The sequence below is a fragment of the Sylvia atricapilla genome, chromosome 12, assembly GCF_009819655.1.
Source record: "Sylvia atricapilla isolate bSylAtr1 chromosome 12, bSylAtr1.pri, whole genome shotgun sequence".
NCBI lineage: Eukaryota > Metazoa > Chordata > Aves > Passeriformes > Sylviidae > Sylvia > Sylvia atricapilla.
The window spans coordinates 17051791-17068499 of NC_089151.1; the positions used below are offsets into that span (position 1 = coordinate 17051791).

At 39.2% G+C, this 16709-nt stretch overlaps 2 protein-coding genes across 2 annotated transcripts in view; one reads left to right on the plus strand and one right to left on the minus strand.

Moving 5' to 3' along the window:
- Window positions 1–16709, plus strand: part of RGS9BP (regulator of G protein signaling 9 binding protein) — a 419431-nt gene that overhangs the window by 86349 nt on the left and 316373 nt on the right. The gene's annotated exons all lie outside the window — the stretch shown is intronic.
- Window positions 1–16709, minus strand: part of VAT1L (vesicle amine transport 1 like) — a 55453-nt gene that overhangs the window by 14765 nt on the left and 23979 nt on the right. The window contains exons 6-7 of the mRNA XM_066327952.1: window positions 16548–16603; window positions 14663–14857 (exon numbers count right to left, since the gene is read on the minus strand). Of these exons, the coding sequence (XP_066184049.1) occupies window positions 14663–14857; window positions 16548–16603 (251 nt within the window). The remainder of the gene's footprint in view (window positions 1–14662; window positions 14858–16547; window positions 16604–16709) is intronic.

A 16709-nucleotide genomic window follows, 5' to 3' on the forward strand; every position in this document is an offset into this window, starting at 1 on the left:
CATCACAATCTGCTATAACAAATTATGGCAGGAAATAAACTTTATTACATTCATCACTAGGCAGTTAAAAAATATATCTTATGCTGTTATTGAACTATCAAGCTCCATGCCATCAGTTTTTAAACTCTTCTCTCAGCATTGTTGCCCTGCGATCTCTTTGGAAATCATCTGGAGAAAAACTGCACCAACCCACAAGATGATCTTATTTGTTCTCCTACCCTCAGCTCCAGCAGGTATGGGTGTCATTAACCTCTCCTGCTCCTCCACCCTCTAGAAGGTGCAATCCCAAGCGCTCTGCTTTTTGTGTGATGTATTGTTGGCTCTCGAATTAGAATGCCTGGGCTGTGGAAGGACAATGTTTCTGATTGCTGAACAGCCTTACAGCAGCAATCCTGTCTGGACCATCCTTATATCCCTGTGGGAATCCAGTGGCCCCCTGTCCACACCAGTGGAAGATCATCCAGCCTTTCTGGAGCTCCACAGGAATACTGAAGTGTGCCAGCAGGGGTCAGGGGGGCCCTTCCAACCACACCCCTGCTTTAGGGTTCAAGATACTACAACTTTCATTGTTCAGGGTCAAATAATGTAAGAAATGCCACAGAACTCAGAGTGCCTATTCCATGTGCTGCTTCTTTTATTGTCTCTCTCAAAGCAGCAATCCTTGTCCTCTCAGAAGCTGCACAGTGGCATAGATGAATCCCTGAGGTTCTGAACTCCTGTGATGCACATCTACACACACTCTTTGGGCTGGTGTCTGTAAGCATAAGATAACTTGTACTATCAATTCCTTGCTACTATGGTGTAAATAAAAGTATTTCTTTTTAGTTTTATGTTTAGACCAAAAGCCCTTCCAACCCCCTTCTGGATACAACAGAACCAGAACTCCACAGCTGATCACCTTCTTGCTGCTTCCCAAGCTTTCATTGGCATCTCTTTACTCAAATTTCTGTCTATTCACAGCAAAAGAGTTTATTTTATTTAGAGGAGGTACTTTGTTGTGTGTACCTCACTGGAGAGGATTTGCTTTCTTTTAGGAAGATGCAAAACTACAGAAAACCTTCCACATGGAATGTCCTTTTATATCTCCTGTTACCTTACCAGCACTCCATGGCTGATGGTTTGTATTAGTTCCACCTGATTTGTTCCAGTCCTCTGATTCACTAGAACCACTATCCAATAACTGGACCTTCACAAAACCCCTCATTTCTACAGTCTTAGTCCTTTTCCATCTCTTAGCTGCACCAACAAATTATTTTTTTTTCATTTCTCACTAACACTTTTGAAGCCACACTTCAAGCACCACAACCTGCATGAGAGCAGTTTCCCTTTTTTCTGCCTTAAACTTCCCTTAACTTTCTTCTACGTGATCCATGAGAACATGTTCTTGTCCTGCACCTTTCCCAAATGGCAGGTGAATTTCTTTGGAAGTCAGGCACAAAACCTGTGACCAGCATGGCTTCTGCCCCTGTAACCTTGCATCTTACTTTCTAAATGATTCAAATGAATCAAGTATTTTTCTCCCAAAGACCTTCTATTACATATTCCTCAGACTCATCCTTAAGCTCGATTTTGAGCTACTTATTTCACAATATGGGATATTAAAACCATTAATAAAAGAATGAGAAAATCCTATATGACTTATCTACCTATTCTAAAGAACTCTAAGTCTTACTTTATTACTACTAAGGAACAGAAATTGTGCTTTATTCCAGAATCACCATTCCAAAACCATGGGAACTGAACTTGGTGATTACAAAATACAGTAAACACTCAGTCTTCCAGATGGTAATCAGTAAAAAGTCTTGACACTCTAATTTCTAAAGTCTGAGAAGCTTCATGTAAAAATCCACCTACGGGGATCAGATTAGTAGAACACATTAATGTTGTGACTTTGAAAAATATCTCCATGTTATTTTGTAATAATAGATTATCTTCAGTGAAATCCATCCCTAATCAGTAAACTAATTATGTAAATCCTTGAAACTCATCAAGGTAAATACCAAAGGTAATGATGATCTGTATCTAATGATACAAGTAAGGAAATACTTCTCTTTTGATTTCCTTGTGTGTTTTTTTGTTTGCTTCAGAAAGTAGTGCCATGAGGATTGCAAAACTAATTCCTTCTAAATTATAACAGTATTTCTGAATCATTCAAGAAGCTCTCCAAGTCAGATCTTACCATTGGGTAGCATTCTGTAGCTTCATTAAAACTAAACAAAAACAAACCCCTCTGTTATATTAAACTGTAACGCAGTTGTTATGATAGAGAGTATGATTCATGCTTATCCTTAGTTTGAGCTGCATCACTTTACAGCAAGATTGAAATAATTCATCCAGGCAAGATGAAAGGTATTTGAATTTATCTTGTTTGCTGGTTGACAGTTTTACAATATATATTGCAGTCCTATTTGCTTTATTACTTAATATTTCTCCTGGCACTGTTAAAAAATGTCTCGCTCTAAGCTTATATTAAAGACCTTAACTTCCTGTTTGCGTTGTACCAGTGTGATTGCTATAAAATTGATTTAGCTTACAACAAGTTTAATGCTGGTGTGTGAGCACTGATTGAGCTCAGCACTCCATCCTATTGACCCAGCTCAGACTGCAATAATTGGTAGCACGGAGCTGAGGCACAAGTGTCAGTGTGACAGAACATCCCTGCTGCAGCCCAGGCAGCTTCTAATCTAATTCCATTAAATTTGTGTGTGCACTTGGACCCCAACCCCCAAAGGTTTGTGCACAAGCCACAGCAATGCAGAAAAATGGGCAAGAATCTCAGTAACACACACTGTGCTAGCTGGAGGCTAAGGCAGGTTGAGCTGCAGGAACTCTCTGAATTAAGCTGGGTGTTTCCTTTAGATGAAGGGCAAGACCCAGTATTGTGTTACTCCTGCCAAAGAACTCAAGGGTTATGTCCTTCTTGCTCAGGAAAGTTTAGGATTGTGAAGGTATTTTACCCAGGATATAATCACAGCATATAATAGAAAAAGCCCTCAGGTTCTTCTCAAGGTTGTGGATATTTGGTGGTGGTCAGGAATTCACTTTTACACAACCTTTATTCTACTAAACTGAATTAATTTAAACAAAGATTTGCAGCTGCCTGTGATGTGTGAGCCTACATTTCTTCCAGGTATGGCCTAAAATTTTCAGAGGTGTACACTGTATCACCACCTTCAAAGCCTGAGCTTTGATACTCAAACTATCATTTTCTGTACAATCAAAACTCAGGAAGATCAGTGCTCATTTGAAACTCTTGCATTACATTACATTGCCTCCTTTTAGCATTATTTTCTCAAAGTCAGTGCTCATAACAGAGCTTTTCCCTACAAAATACCTTTGTGTTCAATCATTCCCAACTGGCTAATATATATCTAGGAGTCTTCTAGTATGGACAATGTATCTGCTTTGCTGCCTCGGTGTAAATTTAAATCATTATCTGTAATGAGCAATATTATTATTACTAAATTACAATACCACATAGAACTCTCAATTATCACATTAAATTTAGATTATATTATGCTAAGAGATATCTTTATGCCCAAGAGTAATTTTGCTTTTATAATTCATCTGTGTTTAAAATGATTGAAAAGAATATATGAGCCATTTTCATTAGGTGAGAACAATTATCTTGATTAACAATTGTTATGCACTAAAATGAAGTGTTATCTTGATAGGTTTGATTTTTTATGCCTTTTTTTGGATTTTAGCAAAGTTGTGTGTGAAATAGAACACAAAACCTATGTTTTCCTTGCAATAAAAGCAATTTAGCAACCCAATCATACCACTAATACTGAAGAAAAAGTAAATTAAAACAATCCTGGAGAACAATTTTGTGCTACTGTTCAAGAGCTTTCCAAAATTTGTACCAGTCTGCCAAAACTAGCCATCACCATGATCAGTGGCTGAGAGACAAAATTGGCTTTACTGACAGAACCAATAATTTACTTTTTCTTTGGCCATTGTCACACAGATACACCCATAAGCAGATCCCAGAAAACCAGCTGGAATGTTCACCTTAGAAAGGCATTTCTAAAACCAAAAAAAGCCCATTTAATATAATTTACTGTACCAGAGTTCAGTATCTATTAACATCTAAACATCTTTCCACTGCAGCTAAAAGCTTATGTCAATGTTCTCTCTTGATAGGCCAAGCACCCAAATTCCCAAAGCAGAAAAATGTGAGCTGGAATTTACAGCAGAAATGCTCAAAGCACAGCATCTACTAATGTTTTTCACAACAGTAATGCAGAAGTGTATGAAAGCAGCTCTTTTCCTTCTGCTCTGTTAACCTTTCTGCTCCCTGTCACTCAACAGAAATGGCCTCAGATGATGCTGCCAATGCAGAAGCATTTAGAAAAAATGGACCCATCAGATTTATATATATTTTTTTTTCATTATTCTTATCTCCTACTCACCTTTTGATTCTTTTCAGTGACTTCTTAAGTGGATTTCTGGGCATTCATTGATTAATGAAGTAATAGACTCATAGATTATAGCCAGAAAAACAAACAAAATAATTACTCTGAATTTTTTTTCAAATCAAGAGGCCAAAACCTCATCCAAAAGCATCAATCTGAAAATGGAAATATTTCAAAGGCAAGAGGAGTCAAAATTTTTTGTATTCTGTTGTGCCAGACATATAAGGATGATACCTCTCAACACCACCATGTAGACTTCATTATTTCTATCTCTCTCTTTTTTTAAAATCCTTAGCCTCTGTGAACATAGGTCTTTCTTTAATTTGAATGCAGACGAAAAGAAGTTTCTCAGAGACTGTAAACCCTCAGGAGGAATTGTTAACACAAACCTCACATCCCTGGTTCGTGCTCTCCCAGGGGAAAAGCTGAATTTCTCACTTTAGCAGTCCCTGCCAGCCTAACTTGACCAACCAAGAGCTTTCTTCCAATAACACCCAACTAATTAACAAAGAAGCGTGAGTGGAATTTTTTGACAGAGGGAAATCCAAGGTTCCTTTCAAAGGCTCTGTGGCTGAAACTACACACACTAATAGAGCCCAGCACAAGAGTGAAACAGCATCTAAATGTGGCTTTGAAAACTTTGCTCTAATATTTTCCCTCTAGTACCTGCTATTTGTTACTGACTCACAGCATCCAGTAATTATTTCTGAGTGACAGAAAAAAGTCATTGTTCCAATCCTGAAGAATTCCTTGCCAATTAGTGGTATTACCAACTCTGTGGAACAGGAGACACAGTAAACTTTCTCTTAGAATAAATTTAAAACGATTTCTGCTGGTGGATGCAATAATGTGCTGGCATATATTTCATCTACATGCAAGACTGGAAGAAGATAGGCAGGTATTTCCTTGCATTACCAGGTAGAAATAAAAAGGAATGGATTGAAGCATGCTTGGATCAAGGGTATAAAAGCAATTAGCTTTTGTTCTCTGATACTTCAGGAAGAGTGTAGAAATTGTTTTTGAATAGGGAAATGATCCCATGACACCCTGCTTTCCTGTCTTTTGAGAAGTGCTTACATTTCATGACACAGACAGCAAAAATGAAGTGTAAAACAACTGTGGTAGAGCCAAATATACAAAATCAAGACAGAAGAAATACACTCTGTCTTCTGGGGCTACGCACACATGTTGGTGTCCTGATGTCCACAGTAAAGCTTTCCCTAACCAGGTGCCTGTTTATTTCCTTGCAGGGGAGCAGCATCACCAGATCAGTGCAACACATAAGGAATGTGTGCCAATTTATTACTTAGAAGCCAGCTAATGTATTTCAGAAGGCAGACTACTACTCCTGTAAAATACTGCTTCTTCACAGTAATTAATCAGCAGCTTGCTCAATATAACAGCTTTTCCTTATTTTTCTAATAAATGGCAAAGCAGCTCTCCCCATATAGCCTCCTGTTGCTAATTTAATTAACTGAAAGCATGTGACTAGTTTATCTTTAATAGTGCACACTTTTTCTTCAGAGGAATCCATCAATGCTTCCTATATTATATTCCTGCCTATTTCCCCCTGCCCTTGCACTGTCCATCAGGAACAAAATCTGCTTTTTATCTCCCTTTCCCTGCAGTTCCAGAAGCTGTTCTGGCTGTGGCACACAAGGGCAAAGAGAAGTGCCAGCCTGGCCTGCCCCAGAAACACGCCCATGACTCACCACTGCACTCAACCTCCAGTGTCTCATGCCTCCTACCAAGCTTTTCCTGCCTGTGGATCTCCATAAGTAATTAATTCTTAGCAGAGTGCTTACTAAGTAGATCAGGAAAGAGTTGTAGCTGCGGGCTGTATTTATGTTAATGAAGAGGTTTAGTCTCTGGTCAACTTCTAACCTTTGCAACAGCAACATCTGAACACAGAATCAATGCTCATCACAAATACTGCCAAAATACATTTCCGTGTTTGTCACTTCATTCCAAAACAAGCAAATACCATTCCCCCTGGAAGGAAAGAGCTCACTGACCTTTGGTGGAACTCACACCTCTGGGAGATCAGAGCCCCCATTAAGGCACTCAGTCACAAGAGATGCTGAGACACAGCCTAGGGCTATGGCTGGGAGAGGCCAGAACTAGCAATTAGAGATTTTCAAGCTGATCCATGATCTTTCCACTACCGTGCTGCATGGCACCAGGCACGTAATGGCATCCACCACCTCCTTTGTTATTCATCTACTAAGTGGGTATTACAGCACAGATATTCTCACTCCGCATAAAGGAACACTCCGAAGACTCTAGATGTTTGTTTAAATACAGGTATTTAAGTAGCAGGCTAGATAAAACAGATAAATTCCAGAGGCTGTAAAAAATACTATAAAGCACAGAGCTGAAATAAATTACTTGTCTAATTAAATTCCTTTCATGTAGCTTCAACTGCATACAGTGTTTATGAATAATATATAGCAATTGAAAAGAATTGACTTCTGCTTACATACTTAGCAAGCGAAGTCTGAGTTTCCTAAAACAGCTCATTTACCCAATCAGATTTTGTGGTAATCACAGTTAATGAGATGGAGCTGAGGCCTCATTACAGAGCCACCATGCCTATATCAAAGTCTTGTCTTGTTTCTATCCCAGGCTTTTAATAAAACCATAACCATTGCCATCAAAACAGTGTGTGAATCTAAAAAGACTACTGGCTTATGCCATTGCTTCCTGCTAGTTAATGAATATCCTCTAGTTTCCAATCTCATGTTTCAGTGGTAGGAAAGGTAGAATGAATTACGAAGTAACATGAAGTCCTGTTAAACAACCTCAAATGTGTAAGAAAAGGAAATTAAATTTCATAGGCATATTGTAGGGACTTAATAATTCACTCAAGAGCAGCAAAGACCCCCATAGTCAGGTATACAAAATGATTTAGAGGGAAAAAAATTGTAATACTTAATTAATCTCTAGTACTTTAAAGGTATGTTTCATTCATTTAAGCATACAGCACCAAAATTATTTTGAGTTTTAATTATATTACTTCAGATATGCATCTTGGGAAAAAAAATCTTTGCCAAGCCTTAATTAAGGACCACCTTACTCATGGCCTAGTTTTCATTCCTTTAGAATTTGTGTTCATTATATTTAAATTTAGTGAGGCAAAATTCAGATGGAATAGCTTTCCCCTTAGCTTGGAGAAGAGGAGGCTCCAGGGAGAGCTCAGAGCCCCTTCCAGGGCCTAAAGGGGCTCCAGGAGAGATGGAGAGAGGCTGGGGACAAGGGCTGGAGGGCCAGGAGCCAGGGCATGGCTGCCAGTGCCAGAGGGCAGGGCTGGATGGGATCTGGGGCAGGAATTGTTCCCTGGCAGGGTGGGCAGGCCCTGGCACAGGGTGCCCAGAGCAGCTGTGGCTGCCCCTGGATCCCTGGCAGTGCCCAAGGGCAGCTTGGACATTGGGGCTTGGGGCAGTGGGAGGTGTCCCTGCCATGGCTGGGGTGGGGTGGGATAAACTTTAAGGTCTCATTCAACCCAAACCTTTCCATGAGCCTGTGATTCTCCACATTTGAAAGATACTTTGGCCCCTGCATATAATGTGTTTGTGAACACAGAATCAAGCAGCCTTGAATTATTCAAGTTTTGTTTCTCAGTCTGCTTTCCCCACATCTCTATTTTCAAACCTGTTACTTCAGTAAGACACAGCTCCTTGGATTTTTGCATGCTTTGATATCTGCACGAAGCTTGTATTAAGCTTGTGTTAGATCTGTGTGTATACAAGGAAACAATGGTGATGAACAGATAAAGCATTTAAATTTACTTTGAACTACATGTATTTATTTCACACAGTCAGAGGAACAGAATCCCCACACAGGAAGAACAAAGAGAGTTCCAAGGCAATATCAGAGGACAGGATATCTGCAGAGTTTAACACCTGTCCATCAGGAAAGCTGTTCATGAACAACTGCAAAGAAGTGGTTCTGTCAAATAAATACTCAAAACAAGCAGAATCTCCTCTGTAGTGCTGGAGGAGCAATCACAGCACAGACACACTGACAAGCTCGTGGGAGGTTTCACAGAATGAGCTGCAGTTCCCTCGTTCGACACCATACGCCTGCAAAGTAAATTGTTTTATGCTTATGAAAAATTTAATCCTTTCTGTATTTCAGGGTGGGTTATTACTTTGGTTATAAATGTACTTCCACTTTTATCCTGGTACTCTGAAGAATAAACACTGTAGAAGTCCTTGACTTTAAAAAAGGCATAATTTGTTCTGCTGGAGAATGCTTTCATCAAGCAGGAAAGACAAAAAATCTGCACACTTTATTATGACATTGTACTATTAAAAAAAAAATAGCAGATCTGGGATGGTATTTAATATTCCTAACAAGATACCAGAACAATCTGGTATTATTAGACTGTCCTCTTTCTATGTTAAAAGTAACTAATGGGCCGATTTTCTCTAGGTCTCACTACAGTGATACATGACAGGCTTTTTGCCCTGAAGCCAAGATCACAGAAATGCAAAAATAGCTTTTGATGAAATTAAAGTCTCTCCTTTAGGGGGTCCACTGTTATTATTCTGCTATTATGGGTTTGAGATGTCCCAGCCCCCTTCCTCTTGAATAATGATATTGCTGATATTAAAAAGCCTGGACTGAGATGGTAATTTATAGGAGAGGATGAGTTCAGTGGAAAAAAACAGGTTTACAGTACCTGAATCCTTTGAAGCCAATGAGCAGTGCTAAAACCAGACATATTGTGATTGCTTTGCCCTCCCCTAAATATGCCATAAATTGTGTATAGAAAGTGTTTCTTCCTCCCGTTCTTGTCACTGGATTTGAACTCAATAAGGCTATAATCTTAAATCTTTTCCTTTGCATGCTAACAACACTGATAGCTAATGCAGAGAACAAATAATAAGTGTCAGAACAGCAACACATGACAAAATGTGCCTTTAACAGGAAATTTTTGTATCAGCAGGTACTCTATAATGTCTCTGTAATGTGATCAGTTGCACTGCATTCCTTTAGCTCCAGGTTCTTAAACACAGCTTGGGTTTCCTTAGCAAATTACCAGAGAAATGCCCTGGCTTCAAGAGCAGGAAATCTCACTTAGATAATAACTATATTTACGGCTAGACCTACTGATACAGTAATTTCCTTTAAAAGGCACATTTTCTTATATGTTGCTGTTCTCACATATACCTGTTCTCTGCATTATCTATCAGTGTTGTTAGCACGCAAAGGAAGAATAATACAAACCTTACATTGAGACGTCTCATAATTATTCAGCCAAAAAACCCCAGTGACTCAGTGCAGTGTTCATTACAAACTAAATTAAGGTGCAGGGCTCTTTCCAGTTAAAAATATTCTGTGTCCTGACCACAAGGCACAGTCACTAGAGCTCTCTGACAGTCATGTCATGATCTGTAATATTCAGTGCCTTGATTCCATTGGTTCTCATCACAGTTGAGTGCCATGGTGTATTTCTGGGTCTGGGCTATGGTTTGGCATGACTATTCACTAAATGAGGTGTTGCTAAAGGCATCATTGCATTATCACTACAAACCAATGACACATGGCGACATCCACAGCCTACTTTGTACCAGCCAGTCCTTCCTACATTATCACATTACCCTCTTAGGTCTTGAGAGTAGGTAACAACTCTATTGCACAGGTTTCAGCATCTCATCACTCTTGCTGACCCTAAGGCAGCAGGAGCATTTGACATTTTTGCTACATAGCAGGGCCCTGCTTTAAATCATTGGAGAGAGAGGAATGCAATGAATCCTTTGGCACATGACACAGATCTGCAGTCAGGATGTTTTTCCATCATCTCACTCATCACCCATATGGATCAAAATGCCCAAGTCTGAAAACTTTCTGACTACTGAGAGTCCCTTTTGAAACAAGCAGCTTCAGGTAAAGGGAAAGGTGCCCCAGATATTTTGATGACTTTGACCATGACTGGCAGTTACTGTGCAAGAATTTGTGACGTTTGTTTTACACACACTGCTAACTTTGACTGCTGCAAATCACCAAAGAAGGCACATGTAACTTCTGTGCCAATAAACTGTTCTACCTTGAACACACATTTCCTTTTGCAACTATAAGGAGATGAAACCCACAGAAATGTAATTGAAAAGTGCAACGTGCATGCTTTTATTAAAACACACTAGATTTTTTTTGAGAACTCTCAGTTTTCATCTTGCTTACTAATCTAGAATTGACAACAGTGTAAAGCCAAATACTCACAGACCCTCAGGAGAATGCTAATGCATAAATGCACAATACAAATTAATGAATGAAGATGAGTGGTAAACAGCCACTAACCAAGAAACAACGAAAAAGCTCAATAAATTTTCGCTGAATACAAATTCTATTTTCAACTCTGCTAGTTTTAATGAAATGCAATCCTACCATACAATCAGCTTTTTACTACAGAGTAGCATTTTAAGCACATGCCATCTACAAATCATCTCATCTTTTAAACACTTGAATGCATAAACAAATAGTTGCAAAGTAGCAAGATATCTCACCAGCAGCTAATTTATTGTATGACTTCATTCATCTCATGATGAGTAATTCCCAAGTTGCATTTCCATTTTAAAGTATCTGTGGATTTTGTTACTGCCTCTTTTAGTTAAATCCTTCTTACTTTTCCACAATAAAGTGGTTCTAATTGGCTACTTGAGACAAGATTTGGCTTTACTAGGATTTATGGATGTAGGTTTGAGATTAAAATTACCCTTCCCAAACAAACATCAGCAGCTAACACAGCAATACAGATAGCTTTTCTCCACAGCAGCAGTCAAGAGTCTGGATCCAGAGCTCCCTTGTGTCAGCAGTAATCTGATGCACTGAGGAAAACTGAGTCAGTGTAAGCTCCTCTTTTCAGTCAGCTGGCAAATTTGTTTCAGCAGCCTGCACTGAAGAGGCAGGACAATCCTTATCCTAAAACAAAGGCCGGTGCAACCAGGAATCCTTCTACAGACTTTGTGGCCTTTGGATGAAGTCCTAAGGCAAAGAAAGGAGGGCACTGGAAGGGTTTGTATCCTAATTAGAATGATCTCATGGACATTTGGGCAAACTTTCATGGTTCAACAGGAACAGTATCAAACTAAGTCCATCTAATAATTTCTGAGCAGCTCTATCTTTAAAAATAATTTGACAGTCAACTAGACACTGCATAATAGGCAAATGGGATCTAATAACTTTCTCTAAGTTCTGTATTACTGCCACTTGAAACACTTGAAAATGGAAAATCTCACTGCAATTACAATATTCTCCCATCAGTAAATTCTTTTAAATTCAAACTGTGTGCTCCTGCAGAAAGTATGAAGAAATAAATGCTGTTCAGGGAACCATACCAGGCTTTTAGAAGAACAAAACATGGGTTTTTTTACACTTCATGAAGACCTACTAAAACTGTGTCTGGCTCTTCTCACATGCACTGGAACATAAAGCCCTCGGTTTTGGGGTCATCATGCAAGGAAACCAGCCCTGAGCACCAATGGGCAACACCACTGTGGGTATAGCCCATTGTCCTCTGCTCTGATACATGGATGGAAACTGATCCAAGACTGAAAAGAGCAGCATTTGTACTGTAATACAGCTTTGAAACAAAACCAGGTGTCTTCCATGTTGGCTCTAGAGAGTCTGCATTCATTTGTGAACTGATGTTTGCACAAAGGAATACATGCAAACAAATGCAGATGCAGAGTGAATAAAGCAAGCTGAAGGGATGTGCTGGGGATATGCCCTTCATACAGAGATCAAACCTGTTATCTATGTGATGATACGTTCAGGTATGTAAAATAAAACTTTTGGAAATGTGTCCCATGGTGAAGGCTCCTTTGGGAACTTTCCTTAGAATATTTTCATTTTGAATGTCTCTGACTGGATTCAAGATGATCTCTAGGGTAGAATTGCTAGACAGTGGACACCTGAATTCTCCCATGAGGCTCTGGAAAAGTTAATATTCCTCCACAGAAAACTAATCAGCTATTAATCTTTAAATGCCATGTAGGGAGCCCACCTTTCTGCCACTGTGTAGTTAATGCACATTCTCAGTGCTCTCACAGGTCAGGAAGTTTCCTTAGGAAACCTGGTAAAAGCTGGTCATATATTGGTTTAGTCTCTAATAAAGCCTACTGGGAGAGTAGTGGACATTTGGAGATCATCAGGCTTACCTAACAATAAGTGAAAAACTCTCAAATGTCCATTTCTGAAAGAGGGAGATGCTGAAGCTCTGGAATTAAAAATAAAAACCTACCAAAACAGAACAGAAATGCACCAACCTTTCTTCAGTCTAGTTCCATTTAGTCCTCAGCTCTGACACATTCTTTGTGTATCATATTAACTTGAGAGTCAGCCCCAAGTTATTTTTATACCCACAAAAATATACCCCTAAAATGATAATGCCCTGGATGAGTAATATTTCAGTAATACTCTGCAATCAAATAAACAACTCTTGCACCACCATATCCCTTAAGGTACAGCCAGACACTTCCTCTGCCAATTCCCAGACAGCTCATGGAAAGCCAGCAGGTGTGACAAATGAGCTGGAGTTTACTAGACTGTGCTTTACAACAGATGTATTTACACATATCACAATCTATTGGTGGGGATGGTGCATGCTACTGCCAAATGTTAGATGGAATGTTATCAAACAGAAGTCTCCCAACAAATTCCCATCATGCTGACTGTTGAGATCAGCCTGCCATGTGTAATTTTTCATGCTATGGCATGTCCTCAATCAAGTATTTTTTAAGCTATTGTTACTATTTTAATTTAGCCTTCTCTTACTCACCAGTACATGAAAAGTACATATTTTACATGAACAAAGAAATTGCAGAATGCCTGTCTAGAGACCCGTGCCACTTAAATTTTTAAACTACTTCATAAGCTTATTTAATAATTAAGTTAAAAAAAACAGAGATCGAAAACATTAATCTGATCCCACTTCTAGTTTATAGTGCTCTGCAAAGGGCTCTCTCTCCCTTCCAGGCAGTAGCAGAGGATTTTGTCTTGCCCCAGCAGCTGCTCTTTAGCACAACATCTGGCATTCCTGGAGGAGATGATGCCAAGAAGAGCCACTGGGTGCCCCCAGCTGGGACAGCCCCAGGTGCCCCCGGGTGCTGTGGTGACAGTGTGGCCTCAGGCAGACCTTTCAGAGGAAAAGAAGGAAATTTGTCACTACAGAGGAGCCCACAGGGGCTGGACCCTTCACTCCTCTACCACATGAAGCAGCACCTTGGGATGCACTGGGACATTTGTAGGGACAGAACACACTGGGCTCAAAAACCAGCTCACAGGCTAGCCACAATCTTAACAACATACAGCACTACTTGTGGATTGAGCCTGGTGGTTACTACTCCCTCGTGGTAACACCACCTACTGCTTCCAAACACAGACAGCATTTTCTTGCAGCACCCTCTGAACAGCAAATTACAATGGCTACAGACACAACCCCACCCAGCAGAGCTATCACAGACCACACATCCCAAGGGATGTGTCAGGCTCATGAACTTCACAAACACATAAACCAGAAGTATTAAGCTGGTGGTGCTCTATAATTGTGTTGTTTCTTCATATGGTAATGTCTCTTCACACCTCTTCTCTTCCTTCTTCAGCATCTTAAATATAAATGTCTCAAACAACACTTTGAAGGGGTTTATAACTGCCCAGGCTGTGAGCAGGTTAGTTTCTTTACATGTCTTTAAGGAGAGCTGAGCAATTAAAGGAATTAAAAAAAGAACCATAAGAAATCCACAGTCCACAGTTGCAACTTACATTAAAAGTGAGTTCTGATTTCTTTGACACGTTTTCAAAGGCTGCCAGAAAACCTGCAAGCCTCCAAGGTTTGCTAGCACAGCTGTGGCACTGAAACTAAAGCTTGTGTATTAAAATGCATTCTGAAGGAAAAAAATCTCACTTGTTCTCAATTCCATTGTTTGCATTTCACTCTGCACTTGTTAATCAGGTGTTTCATGTGCTTAGGAAACAGAAACGGTTCTCTAAGACTGAAAAACACATTTATTATTAGCATTTTCAATAAATATATATTTAGTAGAGAAGTATGTGGATAACTCTGGATCCTGGATTCCCAAACAACAGATGCTCTAGAGGCAACTTAGGCACAAAATAAAAAGCAGAATACATTAATAAAAAAACCCCCCAAAAACCCCCCAAAACCATGTAAGTATGATTTTACCCCTAAAAGGGCATGTTTTTCAGAAATTTTAAAATGAGGAAAGAGATTTTGCTCCTACCTCTTCTAAAGCCCATAATGAATCAACCACAGGTTTGATCTTCTTACTGTTATATAGATTTAGGAGTTTGTCCATCACACCCTTGATCAGGCCGCCTCGATTCTGTTTGAAAAGTAGATTCAACAGGGAAAATCCAGCAATGACTTTGTTCTCCTCGTACAGCTTGATAGGATTTACTTTCTCAACCTGCCACCACTGGAAACCAATAAACAACAGCATGGTTAGAAAAACATTTTTCAAGAAATGTTCAGGAATGCTCACAAGCAAACTGTCTGTGCAGATGTGATAAATGACTCATCTGTCAGGTCTGAAGCAACAGCCAAGAGAAGCAGCAAGGACATGATTTAAGCATGGAAAAAGAAATGTGTGCAGCTGATTGACAAACAGAAATAAAACACAAACTCGTGTTGGAGGAGGTCAGGGTGTGAGAGGATGGTGAACATATCTGGGCTTATATGAGGGCCTGGCAGTGAGGAGTTTGGATTTCCTTCCCCCTTCTGCTCTCCTGCTATCTCCAGGCAGCCACTGAAGTGCCCAGATGCTCACTGGCAACTCCTGGCTATGACTCTTCTCAAAACCAAGGGAACCAGGCACTGCCTATCAGCTGCCAGTTGCTTTACATCCATTATCATGTTTATGACACTTGAGCATACTTTGTAGTATCTAATGAAAGGATTTTTTTCAATTTAGCCCAAGAGCATCATCGAGAATGAGAGATGCCACTTCCCTGCAAATTTCATTTGAATGGGTAAATTTTTAATTATAATTTTCATACAATTTTGATGAGTTCATTTTGCAGCATAATTTCATAAAGAAACTAGTTATACTTGTATACAAAATTTGTACGTTTTTTTAATTCATTCAATTTATTCATATTTATTCCATCAATAAATACCAATACTATCTGAAAAAGACTTCAATTGAAATTTATTTCATTGGACCAACCTACCCTACACATTATATGCATCTGGATATCCTTACACTACCAGTAAAAAGGCTGCATAGCAAAGATTATCTTGTTTTAGTTCACAAGTGTGTGACAATAACAAGGATCCTCCCAGTACCACCATTAAGAAAATGTAGGAGGCAAAGAACATCTCCTTGCTACAGTCTATGATTTATCTTGTTTTCAGCTACACAGAGAGAGACTTTTGAAGCCAATTCCTCCTGGGAAGAGGTTGTTGCTGGAAGCTGTAAATGAGCTTTTGGCAAAAAGGATCATATGACAGATGTTCAGAAAAGACTTTTCCATGTGTTTTTCCTGTATGAAGGAATTGCTTTCACTCCTGGTTAACTTATTTCTTGCTGGCAGTTTATATGATATATTTGTCCTATTCTTATCTCCAGGATTTCTGCAGAGATTTCTGTTGTTGTAGTAAAGACAAAAAAATTTAACATCTGAACTTTGAATTTGTTGTCATCATCAGTTAGGAAACTACTATCACATCATCATCTCTCTGATGTCACTTGAGCATGGAGAACTGAAAAATGCTTTTCTGTATGAAACAAACTTCTGAAAAGCTGGAAATGACTGGACAGAGGACCCATATAAGAGATAGATCTCCTTTAATTCACTGCATGTACCTGACAGTGTTTTCAGGGTACAGTTCATCATATCCATGGATGTGATTTTCTGCCACAAGTAAATAAATAATGCAGTCTAAACTTAGCTGTGTAAGAGATCTATGTCTCACAGACAATTTCAATGGCAATAGGAAATGCACACAGATCCAATTCTGGTCTAGCTGTGCTGCCAGAAGAAATCATGGCACAAAAACATAACATCAGAAGTAACAACTCAACAGAGATACATGAAAATGGTGAAGATGAAAATGCTACAGAAAAGACCAAAGTTAGAGGAAAGAGCATAATCACAGAGACTTACTGATTTTGCAAAACTGAAGAAGCTTTTTGTCTCCCCAGTAACCATGTTAGAAGAACCTGTAAAAGATGAGCACATTCACACACAACTTATTATTACAAGCTACAGCAGACCCTTTAGTACTTGTAAAATCTTCTCTCTGATTCATATTTAAGAAAAAAACAT